This window comes from Pleurodeles waltl, chromosome 11 (genome assembly GCF_031143425.1).
Source record: "Pleurodeles waltl isolate 20211129_DDA chromosome 11, aPleWal1.hap1.20221129, whole genome shotgun sequence".
Classification (NCBI taxonomy): Eukaryota; Metazoa; Chordata; class Amphibia; order Caudata; family Salamandridae; genus Pleurodeles; species Pleurodeles waltl.
Window position 1 is genome coordinate 362,443,792 of NC_090450.1, and position 18,428 is coordinate 362,462,219.

Sequence of the window (18,428 nt, forward strand, 5' to 3'; positions counted from 1 at the left end):
TTTTTTACTATACATGCGATGAATTAGGCAAAAGGCGAGTTAGTTGCCAACCACCTGAGTTGCCTTTGAACCCTAGAATTTTAAGCCTCTCCGTTATGTAATATCAGCTGTACGGCCTCTGGAGGATGGCCGAGTAACTGGCTGATTGTGAATTTACTTACTTTATGGATGTAATTTTGTACTGTTGATATTTATATTATGGTTTAATATATGTATGTTATGTATGCTTTTGTGGCATTTTGCGGAATAAAGTACTTTGTATGTGTTGTTGATAACTCATAGTAGAATGATACACTGCAGTCAACGTGTTCTTAGTGCAGGTGTGGAGGTTCATTATTTAGCTTTTCATAGGACACACACAGATAAACATTCACACACAAACCTCGAACAAGAAAATACATTTAATTAAAAGTTTGCAGTTACAGCTTGGCCACTGAAAGGAGAGAAAGATAAAAAGTACACAGCAGCCAAAAGTACATTTCATTTTAGTGTGAATCACTTAAACTGATGCCTACATTAACTGTGGTTACGTTTAACGTAAAAATTACACCTTATGTAGTTGTGCGTGAAATGAAGATTAATGTAAATGTTGTGCAAAGCTTAAAATAGTGCCAGGGCATTATCAGTAGCATGAGAATGCATAACATATGTGAAGGCTTGAGTAATGTTATGGCCGAGTATAGAGAATGTGTCACGGTGGAGGCAAAGAACAGAAAATATTTAAGAGGTTGAGTTGGATGAGGGTGCTGAGGGTGTTTTAGAGCTTGGGTAGAATGATAATGAATACTATGTATTAGGGATTAAGTGAGGTGGATACATATTACAAAGAACACATTAAAAGCTAAGTAAGGTAAGAGCAAAGTTTGCATGAGATCTTGAGTGGAGAGAGAAATGTGTGAAATCTTGTGTGGGATAAGGCCAAAGTGGAAAAAAAGTATGTGAATTTGAGTAGAGTAAACGTGCAGAGACTGTCAGGGCTAAGGTAGTGTGTGATTACAACAAATGGATGTGCTTTAAGTATTTTTACATGCTTTTGTGAATTAGCCCCAATCATCCAAAATGGGAATATTTAGGGAATATTTATGAACAAGTACAAATAGAAAGCTCTGTGACCGTTTTGCACTTTTGCTAACAGGACATTTCTGGTCATTTTATAAAGGCATGTATGAGTATGTAAAACGTCTGTAGTATTATCTCCCAGACTCATAAGTGCCTTTGTAACTCAATCCCTATATGTGAAGCATTGCATATTGAGGAGGGCACAGTGAATGTCTGATTCTGTTACTGGGAACAAAATGAGAGTACAGAGGACAGATATGATCAGGTATGGCTGGGAGAAGGCAGGATAAATTGGTTGTGCTGTGTACAGCAGTGAGAATCCCTCAGAATTTCACCAGGTCTCCGGAGTTCGTGGCTGGGAGACATAAAGCACAGAACGTGAATGAATTACTGTATGAAACGGAGCAGTGTGATGGTACATGCACCCCTGAAGAGTTGTGAAAAGCATTTGCATTGCTCTAATTTTACTCTCTTTTTCTTGCAGTTCCAATCTGAATCCTGCTCTACTGGAATGTCGAAATTAGGAACCTCACAGGAAGAACTGCGCATTGTGGAGGGAGAGGGACAGAGCACTGAATTGAGCGTTTCGGCTGATGAAGTGAATAACAACACCTGTGCAGGTGAGGTCAAATAGCAGAACCCAAAAGACAAAGGTCCTACTTCACAAAGGTAATCTTACACTTTTGTGTAAGTTTACTTTTTTTTGGTATTCACAAACTGCAAGTTTAATTTTACTCATAGTGATTTTACGACTAAGGAGTCTCCACAGAGGGAAGGGAGATCTCCGCACATAAAAAGATAGGTCAGGCCTATCTTTTTAGTTGCGGAGTCTCTGCCACAAGTGTGTAGTCTCTCCACAATCATTAAATTAATATTAGTAAAACTAAACATGTAGTAAAGTACTATAAGGCATGGGGTGAAGGGTGTGGTACAGCATTCCTGAAACTGTGTGGTTTTAGTCATACGACAAGCCTTAAATTATATGCTGACTCCAAATCTTGCTTGTACAAATATAGCAACCCCTCAGGAGCTCCTGCTGGACCTTGCCGAAAAAACCTCCCTGGATGGAGAATCAGAAACAGTACTGCAGCATCTACAGTTGGGTAGCATCTTTACCTTCCGTGTGACTGTGCTACAGGCATCCAGTATATCTGCTGAGTACGCTGACATCTTTTGCCAGTTCAAGTGAGTTGTTTCCAATCTTGTTTGTAGCACAAAGCCTTCAAAGTAATTGTTTTTGGTTAGTCAAAGGCACATGTGAACTGCTCAGTGGAGGAATTCGGAGACATTCCCATAGTAGCTAATGCCTCTGAAAGGTCAGTGGGCAAAGACAAGCTTCCAGCTGGGCAGTCTGTGATTCACGAATATAGGCCGCGTGATGACAGGTGCAGTCAGGGGAAGTCCAAATACTCCTGCATCTTATGTGTCTGTAAATACAAGGTACATTTGAGCGATATTTCTTTGCATTGTCTACCCAAAAATGTCCAGTATGGTTTACAGGGATCTGTTGAAAATGAAAATTGCAACATGAAATCTGTGCTGGTACAAAGAGCAGCAGCGGCCGCTGCAAATGTCAAGGGGGAATGATGATGGGGGAAACATTTAAAAAAAAACAAAAAAAAAAACATTGTTTTCATTGTGCCGCCTGTCTCCCGCTGCCTCCAGCTGCCTCGCTCCTCTTGTGGTGTCCCAGCATCCACCAACACAGCATCAGGATTGGTCTGAGCGGCAGTGACTGCCGCTCAGACACAGCTGTGGGGTCTGTGCAGTTTCTCCAGCCTGGCTGTCAAACACAGCCGGGCTGGAGAAACCGAAGTGTGCATGTGGTTTTGGCCAGCCTGAGAGAGCAGTCCAAACACACATGTGCATTTAGATGCACTTTCTCCTCCCCCGCGACCTCCCGGGGCCCTGCCCCTCCCTGTACTGCTGGCTGAATCATCAGATGAAAAATGAAACAATAGTGCAACTACTGTTTCATTTTTCATCTGGTGGCTCAGCCAGTGGGGTGATGCTCCTCTGCCATTGCAGAGGAGCCGCCCCTGACAAATAATTCCATGAAATTAAACATAACAAGTTCAAGTTTATGAACATCTGTTGAAAAAAACTTTGTTGGCCGGTGTATACATTTACCAGTAAAATCACTATCATCTAACATATTATTCAAGAATTAAACAATGAATACAATTTCAAACAAACAATCACTGATTCATACTTATATAATAATGAAATATCATACAGTCAAAAATAAATTTAATGACCCAACTCTGAAATAGATTCTGATCTCTGCTTTTACCAGTTAAAATATTTGGTAAAATAACTTGGGAACAAATTCTTGTATAAATATTTGTATTGTATTTTATACATTAATATTTCAATATATTATAAGTTGATTCATTGTCTCAGTGTACTTCAGTGTTTGTGATACTCCTCCTATATGTAAGCCGATTTCGCATCTTCTTAGATCTGTCTGAGCAGTTTACCTACAGATATCTCACTCTGCCTCAGATGTGTTACTGGGCTGTCTAATCTGAGGTACAAAACAACCAAAACTATAAAAAGTATATTGGCATCTGCTAATATGCTGAGAAAAGGATTGCGTAATCAGTAACATAGCAAGGATGTCATGGGCCCTGATGCAAGCGGGGAAAAAGGCCGCGTAAACAGTTGCTGGGCTAGTAAAATACAGAGTTAGGAGGACTCAGTGGGCCCGTCAGGGCTCTGGGCCCTGGGCCCTGATACCAATGCACCTGCTACACCAATGATAGTTACGCCCTTGTGCAAAATATCTAAGCTTAGATCTGTCCTGTCAGTCGAACTAGCTCAAAACCATACTTGCCAATCATACCGATTTAAGTAGTAAGATACTACTTCTGAGGCAGCTCTACCGCCTTTGAATTTTAACAAGTCATCCTAGGGTTTTTAAGGTTGCTGAGCAGCAGCAATTTTATACAACATGACCTATAAACCTGTAATAATACTCATTGTCAATTTTTTTTTTAAGAAACAAAAGTTCATACAAATGGAGCACGGTCTACTTCAGTCTGAGTTGACAGATCCAGACTGTGCTTAGTACTCTGTACACAGAACACACCTATTTGGGCGGCGCAGAAGAGAATGAGAAACAAGTGTGTTGCTCTAATGGCTGTTGCTGGTGTTCAGTTTTATTGATTTGTTTTTAGGTGTTGGTCATGCCTATTGTTTCTAATGCACTTCGGCCCTCATATGAGTTTAAGGCCAAATTCTGATTTCTGTGCAAACACGTGTTTGCTTAGGGAATGTGCAGGTACAAGGATCGGATTTACCAACTTTATTGGGGAGGAAGGGTCCTGGAAAAAGGCAAAACATGGAGAATTTGATGTGTTAAACCCTGATTCTGCATGTTGTGCCACATTTCCCTTTTAAAAACTCAGAATAGGAGGTATTTACTTTAGGTGGTAAGTACCTCACCATTGGCTTTCCACCCTACTCTTGTGTTTGTCTCGCAAATGCAATTTCGGCCTCATATTGTTCTGATAGCATGAGTTTCAACTTTGGTTCAGCTTTACAAATATAAACCATACAATATAAAACACGGATCATAAGTTACTAAAAAGAAAATTTCAATAAACTCCATCCATATGTACAATTTGTTTTATGAAAAGCAATAATACCTACAGTGAATTAACACGGTTAAAAGTTCAATCCGTACGTTCCTCTTGCCTTGTCCATAATGTGATTTTTACATCATTTAAGCGGTCGTGGCTCACTGCGCTTTGAAGGGGCGGGGGACTAAAACATAAAATTAAGAAATAAAATAAAAAAATTAAAACGTACCTGCGCGCCGCACCGCTGCTTCTCCTTCTCAACAGCAGGCACAGGCTCCCAGCCTGCGCTGCGACCAATCCTGAAGCTGCTCAGAGCAGCATTAGGATTGGCGGAGAGCGCCCAGCTGGGGTGCTCCCAGGCAGACTGGTAGCCTGTGCCTGCTGTCTCCAGCCCGGCAACACAGTGCCGGGTTGGAGAGATCACAATGTGCATGTGTGTTTGACTGACATGAGATGGCTGGCCAAACACACATGCACACTGAGGGGAGTACACAGTGCACTCCCCTCATCCCACATGGCCCCAGCTCTTTAACAATGAAAAGATAATAAACATAGTTTTTTTTATCCTTTCATTGTAGAAGGTTTACAGCTGCTGCTGCTCACGTTGGGGGGGGGGGGTTATGCTCCTCCGCCAGAGCGGAAGAGCCACCGCTGCATTTAAGTCTGATACCTACTGTCCTGGAATGTTAAACAGGTGAGTAGGAAGACTCCTGGAATTTACAGGGTAGACACATAAGAAGCAAGCGAAATTTGTTTTCCTCTTGTTTAGGTGTGCAATTCATGATTCAACATGCACAATCGAGATTTGCAGTTCAGTGAGGCGTTTCTCCTGAGAATGGAGCCTATGCAAATGTGCATTATATCTGAGAGTGCGGTCAGATCTGCGAAGATGTCTACCATTTGTTGAAATTGTCTAGGCAGAAGATGCTGTTCATTTTCATAGTTCATAGGAACGTATCCTTGCAATGTGTAAAAAAATCCTTATGATCAGAAGAGAAGTAGTAGGGGCAAATCAGTACTGCATCCTCCAGTGCTTGTCTTTACTCCTGCGTGGGATAGTCTCTTGTCATTATGTGCTAAAAGCGTTACCTCAGGTTGCCTCTTCCTCAATATGCATAATGTGGTTTAAGATGCAGAGGCATCTCACTTCCTCTCTATTAAACATTTGCACTGGTGTGCTGTCAGGAGATAATGTTCCAGTATCAGCTTTGGTAATCCCCTTCATACCCCAACTAACAAAGATCCCAATTTGACTTAAGGTGTCTGTGGAACAGGGCTGGGTTGCTTTCCAGACATCATAGATATATTTTGCCACCAGAATGAAAAATGCTTCAGAGTCAGTTCAGAGGCATGAGAACATCTGGTCATTGTACTTGTTGCAAGGGGTAGAGGTGGAGCCTTCTTGCCTGTAAGGAGTTGGTGCAAAGTAGCATGAAGTGTAAAAAATGTAGTTGCCTTCTAGCATATAAATACAGAAGGTTGAACTCAAAGATTTGTCGGGCCAGTAAATCTACTGTCAGTGTACCTAGTCTGAACCTTATGCACAATGACCTTTTTTTTATCTCTGGGAAGATCTTGTCCATGTACCTTTCAAACAGTGCAGACTATTTGATTTCCTGAAATTGAGTAATTTCCCCCCTTTCTTTGCTTTCTTGTTGAACAAGTGTTTGCCCTAATTAACTGTGCACGTGAGGCAGTGTCCATCTCGGGGTTGGTCCAGAATTTGCACACCATATAGGAGCTAAAGCACTTGCAATGTAGTTGAGCTTACATGAGTTTCTGCTTTGCCAGATTTCATGCAGGAATTTTAAGTAGATAGCCACCACGGTGTTTGTCCAAATTCGGATCCAGTGCAGACATGGTTTGAATGTTAAAAGGCTGCAAAGGTGTTCATGCCCAATTCCAGCCTTAGTGTGGCCAAAGCAGTCCAAGGCCCTAGATGTAGCAAGCGCTGTAGGAATTGGATCCCAATTTTCTTGAATCCTGTGATCTTTTTGTACCCCCCACGCTCCGCTCCTTAAGAGCTTGCAGCCAGGCCTTTAGGTGTGTCTGGTCCCTGTATTCATGTCCTTATATTAAATGCAAAAACACTGATTAATGTCTGAACATCCAGTGTCTGAAGGCAGTGAGTTTTCCTCAGTGCCTGTCAGTAGGTCAGATAGGTGTTCAGATGAGAATGCATGCACATCAAATCCTTGGCCTTTCTGCAGAGCAATGGTTTTGTATTCCAATTACAGTTATGTGGGTAGAGCGGCAAGTGTAGTGTGTAAAGGGGAGCTGGGAGTACTAGAAAAGCCCAAAGGTAAGTACAACAACTCACCCCAGAGACCAGGAAAATAGGAGTAAATCACAGTAAGTTTCCCAAATCTCACACACAGAAAAAAAGAACTATGTAAAACCCAGAAGAGACTGCAAGACACCAACTATGGATTCCTGGACCTGAAGACCTGTGGAAGAAGGGGAAAAAATCCAAAAAGCACTGAAGATTCCAGGGAGAACAGAAGCCCCTGCTAACTGGATGAAGGTGCAAAAGAAGAACCACTGGTGAGAAGACAAGCCAGTATTGCACCAAAGAAGGAAGATGGGGGTCCCTGGTTGGTGTAGAAGATGTCCCATGCCGGATGGATGAATGCAGTCTGGTTTGCCCCGCTGGATTCCACCAACAAGCCTTGGCACATGCAAAGCTCAAGGTTAGAGGAAAATGGTGCTGGCTGGGACCAGGAGGGACCTGGTGGCCTCTACCCCGGAGGGACAGACAGAGGGGGCTCTCAACAACTCAGACAGCTCTCAGAAGACCAGGCAGCACACACAGGAGTCACAAAGCATGGGTACAAAGAATTTGCAAATGGAGGCCCATGCAGCATGACACAAAGGATTCCCACGTCGCTGAAGAACCACTCATGAATCTGTGCATCGCAGGATGGAGTGCTGGGAGCCTAAGCTGTGCTGTGCATGTATAACTTCTTGGAAGGTCGTACACAAGTCTTGGCAACTGCAAGTCACACAGTGCATGGGGGGGGTACTGTCTTGCTTAGGAAGCCAAGCCCTTACCTCCACCAAAGTTGGACAGCTGGACATTGGGACTGTCAGAGTCACTTTAGTCTACCACACGTGTTGCTGGATTCATGCCTGTCATCTGGAGAGGGGACCCAAGCCACCATTCATAGCTGCAGAGAGGTACCTGCTGAAGCAGGGAATTGACTCAGTCACTCCACGGGAGATTCCTTCAGTTCTTCTGGTGCAGGCTGAGGGCAGGCAGTCCTCAGAGGATGCACAACCTGGAAACGGTTGCAGTTGCTGGCAGGAGCAGAAAATACAATGTTGCAGAAGTCATCTTAGCTTCTTTGTTGCAGTTTTGTAGAGTTCCTGGGGTGGTCAGCTGTTGTTCCGTAGGTAGAAGACGAAGGAAGGGATGCAGAGGATTCCTGCTGGAGTCTTGCAATCTGAAGAAACACCCCGGGTAGAGACCCCAAATAGCCTGGAAAGGGGGATTGGTCACCTAACCAGGTAAGCACCTATCAGGAGGGGTCTCTGATGTCACCTGCTGGCACTGACCACTCAGATGCTCCCAGAGTGCCTCACCACCTTGGAATCAAAGATGGCAAAACCCAGGGACACTCTGGACGAGCTCTGGGGACCACCCCTGGGGTAGTGATGGACAGGGGAGTGGTCATTCCCCTTTCCTTTGTCCTGGTTCATGCCAGTGCAGGGACTGGGGGTCCCTGAACCGGTGTGGACTGGATTATGCAAGGAGGCCACCATCTGTGCCCATCAAAGCATTTCCAGTGGCTCTGGGAGGATACCCCTCCCATGCCTGTAACACCTATTTCCAAAGGGGGAGGGTGTAACACCCCTCTTCCAAAGGAAATGCTTTAATTGCCTTCCTAGGATTGAGCTGCTCAAGCCCCAGGAGGGCAGGAGCCTGCCTGTGAGGTGTCTGCAGCTAGGGCTGCGTGCAAAACCTCATAAGTCTGGTGTGGCAGTGCTAGGCGTCTACTCTGGAGCCCCCAGAATGCATGGGATTGTGCAGCCAATACTGGGATCAGTATTGGGCTACAATTCCCAGTCGTTAAACATGTAACATGGCTATATTCGGAGTTACCATTGTGAAGCTGAACATAGGTATTGACCTATGTCCAGTGCTCCCTTAAAATTGTGTTGCCGCACTCATGAAGTATGGGGAAATGGGCCTGGACGATATGGGGGTACCTCTCCTAGTGCAGAGGTGCCCTCACACACAGGTACTTTGCACCCAGCTTTCAGGGTTGGAATACCTGATATATAGGTGATTTATAAGTGACCTGGTGCGGTGAAAATAGCTGTGAAATAGTGCATGCACTATTCCACACAGGCTGCAATGTCAGTCCTGTAGAAGCCTTTGCATGGGCTACCTCTGGGTCACAAAAGAAATGCTGTAGCCCATAGGGATCCCCTGGAACCCCAATGCCCTGGGTACTTGGGTACCATATACTAGGGATTTATAAGGGGGGACCAGTGTGCCAATGTATCTATCAGCTCATCTACCCTGGGTACTGGGTATAGGGTGAGCATCAGCCTTGGTGACTTTGTTTAGCCCTCTAGAATCAACACAAAAACTCATCTCCTTTTTCCCATTTTGGGAATGAGGCATTGGCACTAGCACCACTGGGCTAGCGTGGGGGCTATCTGAGTGCTCAATCACTCTCAAGTCCAACATCTTCTGAACTTCAGATTTATTGCAGTCTCTGACATGGTCCGGCTGCCTATAAATCTTTCTTTTGACAAGTAAACTGTCTCTAGTATCTATGCTGTGTTCACACCAAGTGGTCTGAACAGGTGTCGGAGAAAAGAGCTCAGAAAATGGACCCAGGAGGTTCCTGCAGTCCTCCTTCTGCTCTGCTGTAGGCAGTCTGCAAGAACAAGTCCTTCCACTGAGCCATCAGCTGCAGTGTTTGAGAAGAGATCAGGGAGAGGGTCACTCTTTTCCTCCTGCCCCTCATCAGTGGCCATGAGTAGGGTCATGTCTGCCCTATCATAGTAGGGTTTCAGCCGGTTCACATGAAGTACTCTTAGAGGACTTCTGGGAGTGCCTAGGCCCACCAAATAGGTGACCTCATCCTTCTTCTCCACTATGCGATGTGAACCACTCCATTTGTCTTGTGAGTGCTCCTGGTGCCATAGGCTCCAATACCCACATCGTCTGTCCTGGATGGTACTCAGTCAGGACAGCCTTATCGTCATGCTATTGTTTCTGTAACTCTCGGCTTTCCTGAAGGTTTTTAGTGTCCCTTTTCATGTACTCAGCCATTCTTGATCTTAGGCCAAGCACAGAACCCACAATGTCTTGTTTGGGGGTCTTCAAGGGTTGCTCCCACCCCTCTTTGACAAGTGCAAGTGGACCCCTAACAGGGTAGCCAAAAAGGAGTTCAAATGGGCTGTAGCCCACTCCCTTCTGGGGTACCGCCCTGTAGGCAAAAAGGAGGCATGGAACTAGGACATCCCATCTCCTGAGTTTTTTAGAGAGTCTCATGATCATGCCTTTGAGAGGTTTGTTAAACCTCTCAACCAATCCATTTGTCTGTGGATGATAGGGTGTGGTGAATTTGTATGTTACACCACATTCCTTCCACATTGCCTTTAAGTATTCAGTCATGAAGTTGCTAACCCTCTCTGATACTACCTCTTTGGGGAAGCCCACTCTGGAAAATATTCCCAGTAGGGCCTTTGCCACTGCAGGAGCTGTAGGGGTCCTTAGAAAGATAGCTTCTGGGTATCTAGTGACATGGTCCACTGCCACTAAGATGAATTTATTGCCAGAAGCAGTAGGTGGGTCAAAGGGGCCAACAATGTTAACCCCAACCCTCTCAAAGGGTACCCCAACCACAGGCAGTGGGATCAAGAGGGCCTTTGGAGTGCCACCAGTCTTGCCACTGGCTTGGCAAGTGGCACAAGAGTGACAAAACTCTTTTGTGTCTTCTGACATGTGAGGCCAGTGAAAGTCAGAGACCAGTCTGTCTGAAGTTTTTCTTTGACCCAGATGTCCAGCAAGGGGAATGTCATTTGACAGGTCTGCTATGCCACACTCACTTTCTCCATGGCAGGCCCCCCTGCACCCAAAACCTCAGCTGTGTCAGTCTGGAGCTCCTCTGGTGTAGGATCTGCACAGGGAGTAGATTCCTCCTCATCAAAAGGGTAATCTTCGGGAGAGGGAGGGATAGTGGACAAGGGTTTGCCCTTTCTACCCCTAGGTTTTCGGAGCACTTGGTCCATTGTTCCAGGATCCAAGTTTCCCTGTCCTCTTTGCTTCTTGCCCTGAGCCCTGGAAAGAACAAAGATGTGCCCTAGAATGCCTAGCATTGCTGCATGAGCTTCCAATTCCACTTCAGTCCAAGCTGAAGTCTCCAAGTCATTGCCCTGTAGACATCCTACTGGTAGGTTAGTGGATACCACAACTTTCTTTGGACCAGAAACACCCCCTCCCAGTTGAGATTCACAACAGCCATGGGGTGGCCAACAGTGTTATTATGGGCATCAGTCACTTGGTACTAATGACCAAGTAGGTGTTGCTCAGGGTGTACCAGTTTCTCCATCATCATAGTGACATTGGCACCTGTGTCTGTGTAGGCCTCAACCTGAACACCATTGATTAGGGGTTGTTGCTTGTACTTATCCATATTAAGGGGACAAGCAACAAAGGTGGCAAGGTCAATGCTACCATCAGAGACTAAAACAGCCTCAGTGGTTTCCCTAACTAAACCAACCCCCACTACGTTACCCAAAGTGAGCCCAGCTACACCCTTGGACTGGTTATTTGTGGTGTTTTTCCCACCATCACTGCTATTCCTACTGGCACTAGTGGAAGCAGTGGGGGTTGTGGTGGTGGGAGTTTTGGTGTTCCTCTTGGGACAAGTATGGTCACTTGCCCAATGGCCTTTGATTTTACACAGATAACACCAAGTCTTTTTCTGTTGGTTGGTAGAGGATTTGTACCCACACCCAGAAGATATTTCGGGACCTGATGAAGACTCTGACTTTTTATCTTTGTCCCCACCCTTATCATGAGACTTACCATCCTTCTTCTTGTCCTTGTCACCAGTTGTCTGAGCTTTTTTGCTCACCCTTCTTCTGACCCATTTGTCTGCCTTCTTTCCCAATTCTTGGGGAGAGGTCAGATCTGAGTCTACCAAGTACTGGTGCAGCAAGTCAGACACACAATTGTTAAGAATATGCTCTCTCAAAATCAGAGTGTATAGATCCTCATAGTCAGACACTTTGCTGCCATGTAACCAACCTTCCAAAGCCTTCACCGAACAGTCCATAAAGTCTATCCAATCTTGTGAAGACTCTTTTCTGGTTTCTCTGAACTTAATTCTGTATTGTTCAGTGGTTAAGCCAAATCCATCCAAGAGTGTTGTCCTCAAAACATTGTAATTATCTGAATTCTCCTCTCTGACAGTAAGGAGTCCGTCTCTCCCCTTGCCAGAAAAGGACAACCACAGAATAGCAGCCAACTCCATTTGAGGGACCCTCTGAACTTTACAGGCCGTCTCAAGTGCAGCAAACCACTTGTAGATATCATCCCCCTCCTTGTAAGGGGGAACAATCTTGTGCAAATTTCTGGAGTCAAAAGTATTCTCCCTCACACTATAGCTACTAAAACTGATATTGCTGCTGCCACCATGTGGAACTAACCCCAACCTCTCCCCTTCCCTTTCCATAGCTAAGACTTCCCTATCCAGGGGCAACTGTTGCTTTTGCAGCCTCAGTCTAGCCTCCTCCAATCTCAGCTTTCTGAGTTCCCTGCCTAGAGAGTTATCCTCAGGATTCGATGTGTGGGACACCTCAGAGACTGAAGTGACATAGAAATGAGCAGAGACAGATCTTTCCCTAGCTTTTGTAACCCTAGTAACCTGGCCTCTAGGTGTGAAGGGAGCTCTACCGGTTTGTGAACCCCTCCCACTGCCAGCTACACTTGATGGTTTGCTAGGGGGGAATTTTGTGAAAGACCCTCCCCTAAATCCTCAGGCTGCTCCCCTGATTCTAATGGGTTACAAACCCCTTCCCTCTCCTCCTCCTGGTTACCAGACTGCTCCTGCTCATCCTGAGGAAGAAGAGTCCAAAGGAAATCCTTGTTAGGGTTAATCCCTATCTCTAGGCTTCTCTCTGAGCAGAGCCCCCTCACAACTTTAAAGGTTAGGTTCACATAAGAGGTTTTTATGACCCTAGGGGTGGCCTCAGAGGAAGACATAGTGATAGAAAGTTAGAGTAAAGTGAATAGAAAGAGAAATACCCACTTCATCTAACTTTTAGACTTTTAGAAAGCAAGTGAAAAAAACTAGGTATACTTTTGTATAGCTCCAAGTATAGAGTACACTTTCCTGTGGAAAGCACCGGTGACAGAGTGATTAGGCAATTGCAAGACTTATCCCACTGCTGCACCACCAGTGTAGGAGGCTGGCCTGGTTTGTAGTGGGTACCAAAAGTACTTATAACTTATACCACGTCCAGTTATCCCTTTTTAGTGAAATGTAGTCAGTGTCTAGAAGCCAGGCTGTCTAGCTGTAGGCAGAGCAGCCATGGCTGAACTAGGAGATATACAAAGCTCTTGCAATACCACTGTAGTCACACAGTACTCATACACATGAAAGACAATACTCAGTGTTAAAAAACGAAAGCTACTGTATTTTAGTGACACCAGGCCAAAAATAATTTGGAGACTATACTCCCTTAGGAGGTAACTAAATTACACAATATATACAATAGTAACCAAAAACAGGTAAGTACACAGTAAGAAAACAATCCAAATAGGGAAAATCACAATAGGTTGCAATAGGCCTAGGTGGAACACAAACCATATACTAAAATAGCGGATGCGAAAGTCGGTTTCCCACCTAGACAAGTGTAGTGTGCAGTGGGGCACTGGGAGTGTCAGAAAACATCAAAGTTAAGTAATAGACCCCACCCCAGAGCCCAGGAATGGAGATGTGCTTTAGGAAACACAGCAAGTTTCCTAAAACACGCAAGAAGTTGTGATAGAAGATAATACAAGAACCATAAGAGACTGCAAGACACCAACAATGGACTGCTGGACCTGAAGACCTGTGGAAGGAGGGGACCAAGTCCAAGAAGCACTGAAGTCCAGGAAGATCAGGAGCCTCTTCTAACCCAATGAAGGTGGAAAGGGAGAACCACTGGTGAGAATATAAAGTCAGTACTGTACCAAAGAAGACAGATGCCAGTTCCAGGTTGGTGCAGAAGATGTCTCACGCCGGATGGATTAATGCAGTCTGGTTTGCGTAGCTGGATTCCACCAACAAGCCTTTCCACATGCAAAGCTCGCAGTTAGCAGAAAATGGCACTGCCCGGGACCAGGAAGGACTTGGTGGCCTTTGCCCAGGAGGGAAAGACAGAGGGGGCTCTCAGCAACTCAGAGAGCCCTCAGAAGACCATGCAGCGTGCACAGGAGTCCCACAGAATGGGGACAAAGAAGGTGCAAATGAAGGCCCATGCAGCACGACACAAAGGATTCCCACGCCGCCGTAGAACCACTCAGAAAGCTGCGCGTCACAGGATAGAGTGCGGGGGGCCTAAGCTGTGCTGTGCCAGAAGAACTTCTTGGATTGTCGTACACAAGCCTTGGCAATTGCAAGTTAAGAGGTACACAAGGGTACTGTCTTGCTTGGGGAGCAAGCCCTTACCTCCACCAAAGTTGGACAGCTGGACGTTGGGACTGTCAGAGTCACTTTAGTCCACCACCCATGTTGTTGCTGGATCTATACCTGTTGTCTGGAGAGGGGACCCAAGCCACCGGTCGTCGCTACAAAGAGGTGCCTGCTGAAGCAGGGAAGTGACTCCATCACTCCACGGGAGATTCCTTCGGTTCTTCTGCTGCAGGCTGAAGACAGGCAGCCCTCAGAGGATGCATGACCTGGAAACTGTTGCAGTTGCTAGCAGGAGCTCGAGATGCAATGTTTCAGAAGGCGTCTTAGCTTATTTGCTGCAGTTTTCTAGAGTTCTTGGAGCGGTCTGCGGTTGTTCCAACAGTAGAAGATGAAGTAAAGGATGCAGAGGATTCCTGCTGGAGTCTTGCAATCCGAATCTGAACAAACACCCATAGGAGAGGCCCTAAATAGCCTTGAAAGGGGAACTGGTCACCTAACCAGGCAAGCACCTGTCAGGACGGGTCTCTGATGTCACCTGCTGGCACGTGCCACTCAGATGTTCCCAGAGTGCCCCACCACCTTGGAATCCAAGATAGCAAAACCCAGGGACACTCTAGAGGAGCTCTGGGCACCACCCCTGGGGTGGAGATGGACAAGGGAGTGGTCACTCCCCTTTCCTTTGTCCAGTTTCATGCCAGAGCAGGGGCAGGGGGTCCCTGAACCTGTGTAGACTAGGTTTTGCAAGGAAGGCACCATCTGTGTCCTCCAAAGCATTTCTAGAGGCTCTGGTAGGATTCCCCCATGCCTCTAACACCTATTTCCAAGGGGAAAGGGTGTAACACCCCTCTCCCAAAGGAAATGCTTTGTTCTGCCTTCCTGGGATTGAGCTGCTCAAGCCCAGGAGGGCAGAAGCCTGTCTGTGAAGAGGCAGCTGCTGGGGCTGCCTGGAAAACCTCGGTAGGCTGGTATGGCTGTATGGGGGGTCCACTCTGGAGCCCCCAGATTGCATGGGATTGTACAACCAGTACTGGGTTCAGTGTTGTGGTACAATTCCCAGTTGTTAGATACTTTACATGGCCATATTTGGAGTTGCCATTGTGAAGCTGGACATAGGTATTAACCAATGTCCAGTGCACACTAAAAATGGCGTCCCCACACTCACGAAGTCCAGGAAAATGGGCCTGGATGACGTGGGGGCACCTCTGCTAGTGCAGGCATGCCCTCACACTCAGGTACTTTGCACCCAGCTTTCAGGGTTGGAATACCTGATATATAGGTGACTTAAAAGTGACCTGGTGCAGTTAACATGGCTGTGAAATAGTGCATGCACTATTTCACACAAGCTGTATAAGCCTTTGCACGGGCTCCCTATGGGTCACAAAAGAAATGCTGCAGCCCATAGGGATCACCTGGAACCCCAATGCCCTGGGTACTTGGGTACCATATATTATGGACTTATAAGGGGGGACCAGTATTCCAATTTGGAGTGAAATACTGAGTTACCAGTATGTAGTGACAAATTCAGAAACAGAGAGAGCATGAGCACTGGCATCCTGATTAGCAGGTCTCCAGTGACAATTTAGAAAACAGTGAAACACACTGACAAACAGGCCATAAACCATAAGAACTGGGGTCTTGACTAGCAGGATCCCAGTGACACAATCAAAAACACACTGACTGGCAGAAATCGGGGGTAACATGCCAAAAAGAGGGTATTTCCTACACTTATCCACAGCTACCTCTAGAGAGCCTGGCTTCTGGACACTGCCTACACTACACTAATAAGGGATAACTGGACCAAGTATAAGGTGTAAGTACCATAGGTACCCAGTACACACCAGGACAGCCTCCTACTTTGGTAGTGCAGCAGTGGGATAAGTACTTGCAATTGCCTTATCACTCTGTCACCTGGTGCTTTCCACAGGAAAGATCATTCCATACCTAGAACCCTAACAAGAGTCTGCTCTTGAGCCGCCTCATTCAGGATGACCAAGATCATGCTGGTAGCCAGGAGGAGGAGGAGGAAGGAGACTCTGACCCCAGTGAGTTAGAGAATGATATTCTAGGCCCCGGGGAGGGTTTTTCAAAGGATCTTGCAGTTCCTAGCAGACCAACTAGTGTAGATGGTAGTGGGAGGCAAAGTCACACAGGTATAGGGCACCCTTTACACCCAGAAGGCAGGTAGCTAGGGTCACTAAGACTAGGGAAAGATCCACTTCTGCCCACTCTCATGTCATTTCAGTGTCTGAGGGGTCACACTGCACAACTCCAGGAGATGACTCTATAGTTAGAGAACTTAGGAAACTGAGACTGGAGGAGGCCAGGCTGAGACTGCAGCAACAACAGCTAGTCCTAGATAAGGAGATCTTGGCAGTGGAGAGGGAGAGTCAGGGGTTGGGGTTAGCACCCCATGGTGACAGCAGCAACAGCTCAAATGTCAGGGATTATAGAGCTAAGGAGGACTCCATGGATTCCATAAACTTGCACAAAATTGTTCCCCCATACAAGGCGGGGAATGACATTTACAAGTGGTTTGCTGCACTTGAGAGGGTCTGTAAAGTTCAGAGGTTCCCTAAAAGGCAGTGGGCTGCTATTCTCTGGTTGTCCTTTTCTGATAGGGGGAGGGATAGACTTATCAGTGTCAGAGAGGAGGATGCAGACAATTACAGTATTTTGAAAACAGCACTCTTGGAAGGTTTTGGTCTCACCACTGAATAGATTAGGATCAAGTTCAGGGAGGCCAGGAAAGAGGCCTCACATGATTGGATTGACTTTGTGGAGTGTTCTGTTAAAGCTTTAGAAGGCTGGTTAAATGGCAGCAAAGTGTCTGATTCTGAGGACTTGTACAATCTGTTACTGAGAGAGCATATGTTAAATAACTGTGTGTCTGACTTGTTGCACCAATACTTGGTAGACTCAGATTTGACCTCTCCCCAAGAATTGGGAAAGAAGGCAGACAAATGTGTCGGAACAACAGTGAGCAGAAAAGCTCATACAGGGGGTGACAAGGATAAGAAGAAAGGAGGTGGTAGGCCTCAGGACAAGGGTGGGGACAAAGACAAAAGTAAAGAATCCTCATCCACAAATTTCTCTGGGAGTGGGAATAAAACCTTTTCTTCTTCTTCTGCACACAGTAAAAAGTCTTGGTGCTGTGTGTGAAGAAATAAAGGCCATAGGCCAGGGGACAAATCTTGTCCTGGTAAAGCACCTGAACCTTCCACCACTACTACCTCCACTTCCACTCCTAGTGCCCCTAGTAGTAGTAGTAATGGTGGTGGGACTACCGGCAATGGTCAATCCAAAGGTGTAGTTGGCTTCACATTTGGGTCCATAATAGAAACTCGGGTAGGTGTAGAAACCCCCAAGACAGACAGTTTCTGTCTCACAAGGTGGTACTGGCCTTGCCACCCTAGCTGCTTGTCCCCTTAATATGGATAAGTACAAGCAGCAAATACAAATAAATGGTGTTGAGGCCTAGGCCTACAGGGACACAGGTGCCAGTATCACCATCATCGCTGAAAGGTTAGTGCCACCTGCAATACACCTACTTGATCAGAAATACCAAGTCGCAGATGTTAACAACTCCATTCAGTACCTCCCCTTAGCTGTGATACAACTTAGTTGGGTTGGAGTTACTGACCCGGAGCAGGTGGTAGTATCACCTATCTTACCTGTAGACTGTCTCTTAGGAAATGACCGAGAGGCATCAGGTTGGGCTGAAGTAGTTTCTTACCAATGCATACATGCTGGGTATTCCCAAGCAATTGTTTCCCTTAATCTCGAAAGTGATTCAAAACTAAAAAAGGAAAGGAGCCAAGGAGCCTGAAGTAATAGCCCAGGACACACCAAAAAATACAGGAATGCAGGCTATCAAAGTATCCCCTGCCCAGCCTCCCACTAAGGATACTATTCCTCTGAGGGAGGATACCACCCCCAGGGTAGAACCTATACAAAAGAAGTCAAAAGCTGTCACAGCTGGGCTCCCAGAGGTAAAAGTACCTCTCTGTGAGAAACCTAAAACAGAACAGCAGCCCTGCCCTGTCTTAAAAAACTTGGAGCAACCCTCCAGCCCTCCAAGAGAAACTTTAGTGCAGCATCCCTGCACTGCCTCTAACATATTAGGACAGCAAACCTGTCCTATTGT

General features: G+C 46.0%; 1 protein-coding gene across 3 annotated transcripts in view; it reads left to right on the forward strand.

Moving 5' to 3' along the window:
- The window catches only part of KIF1A (kinesin family member 1A), a 3,950,406-nt gene that overhangs the window by 1,590,660 nt on the left and 2,341,318 nt on the right, over positions 1–18,428 (forward strand). For all 3 annotated transcript variants that reach the window (XM_069213666.1, XM_069213667.1, XM_069213668.1), the window contains exons 29-30: positions 1,544–1,679; positions 2,076–2,244. In XM_069213666.1, coding sequence (XP_069069767.1) covers positions 1,544–1,679; positions 2,076–2,244 — 305 coding nt within the window. The remainder of the gene's footprint in view (positions 1–1,543; positions 1,680–2,075; positions 2,245–18,428) is intronic.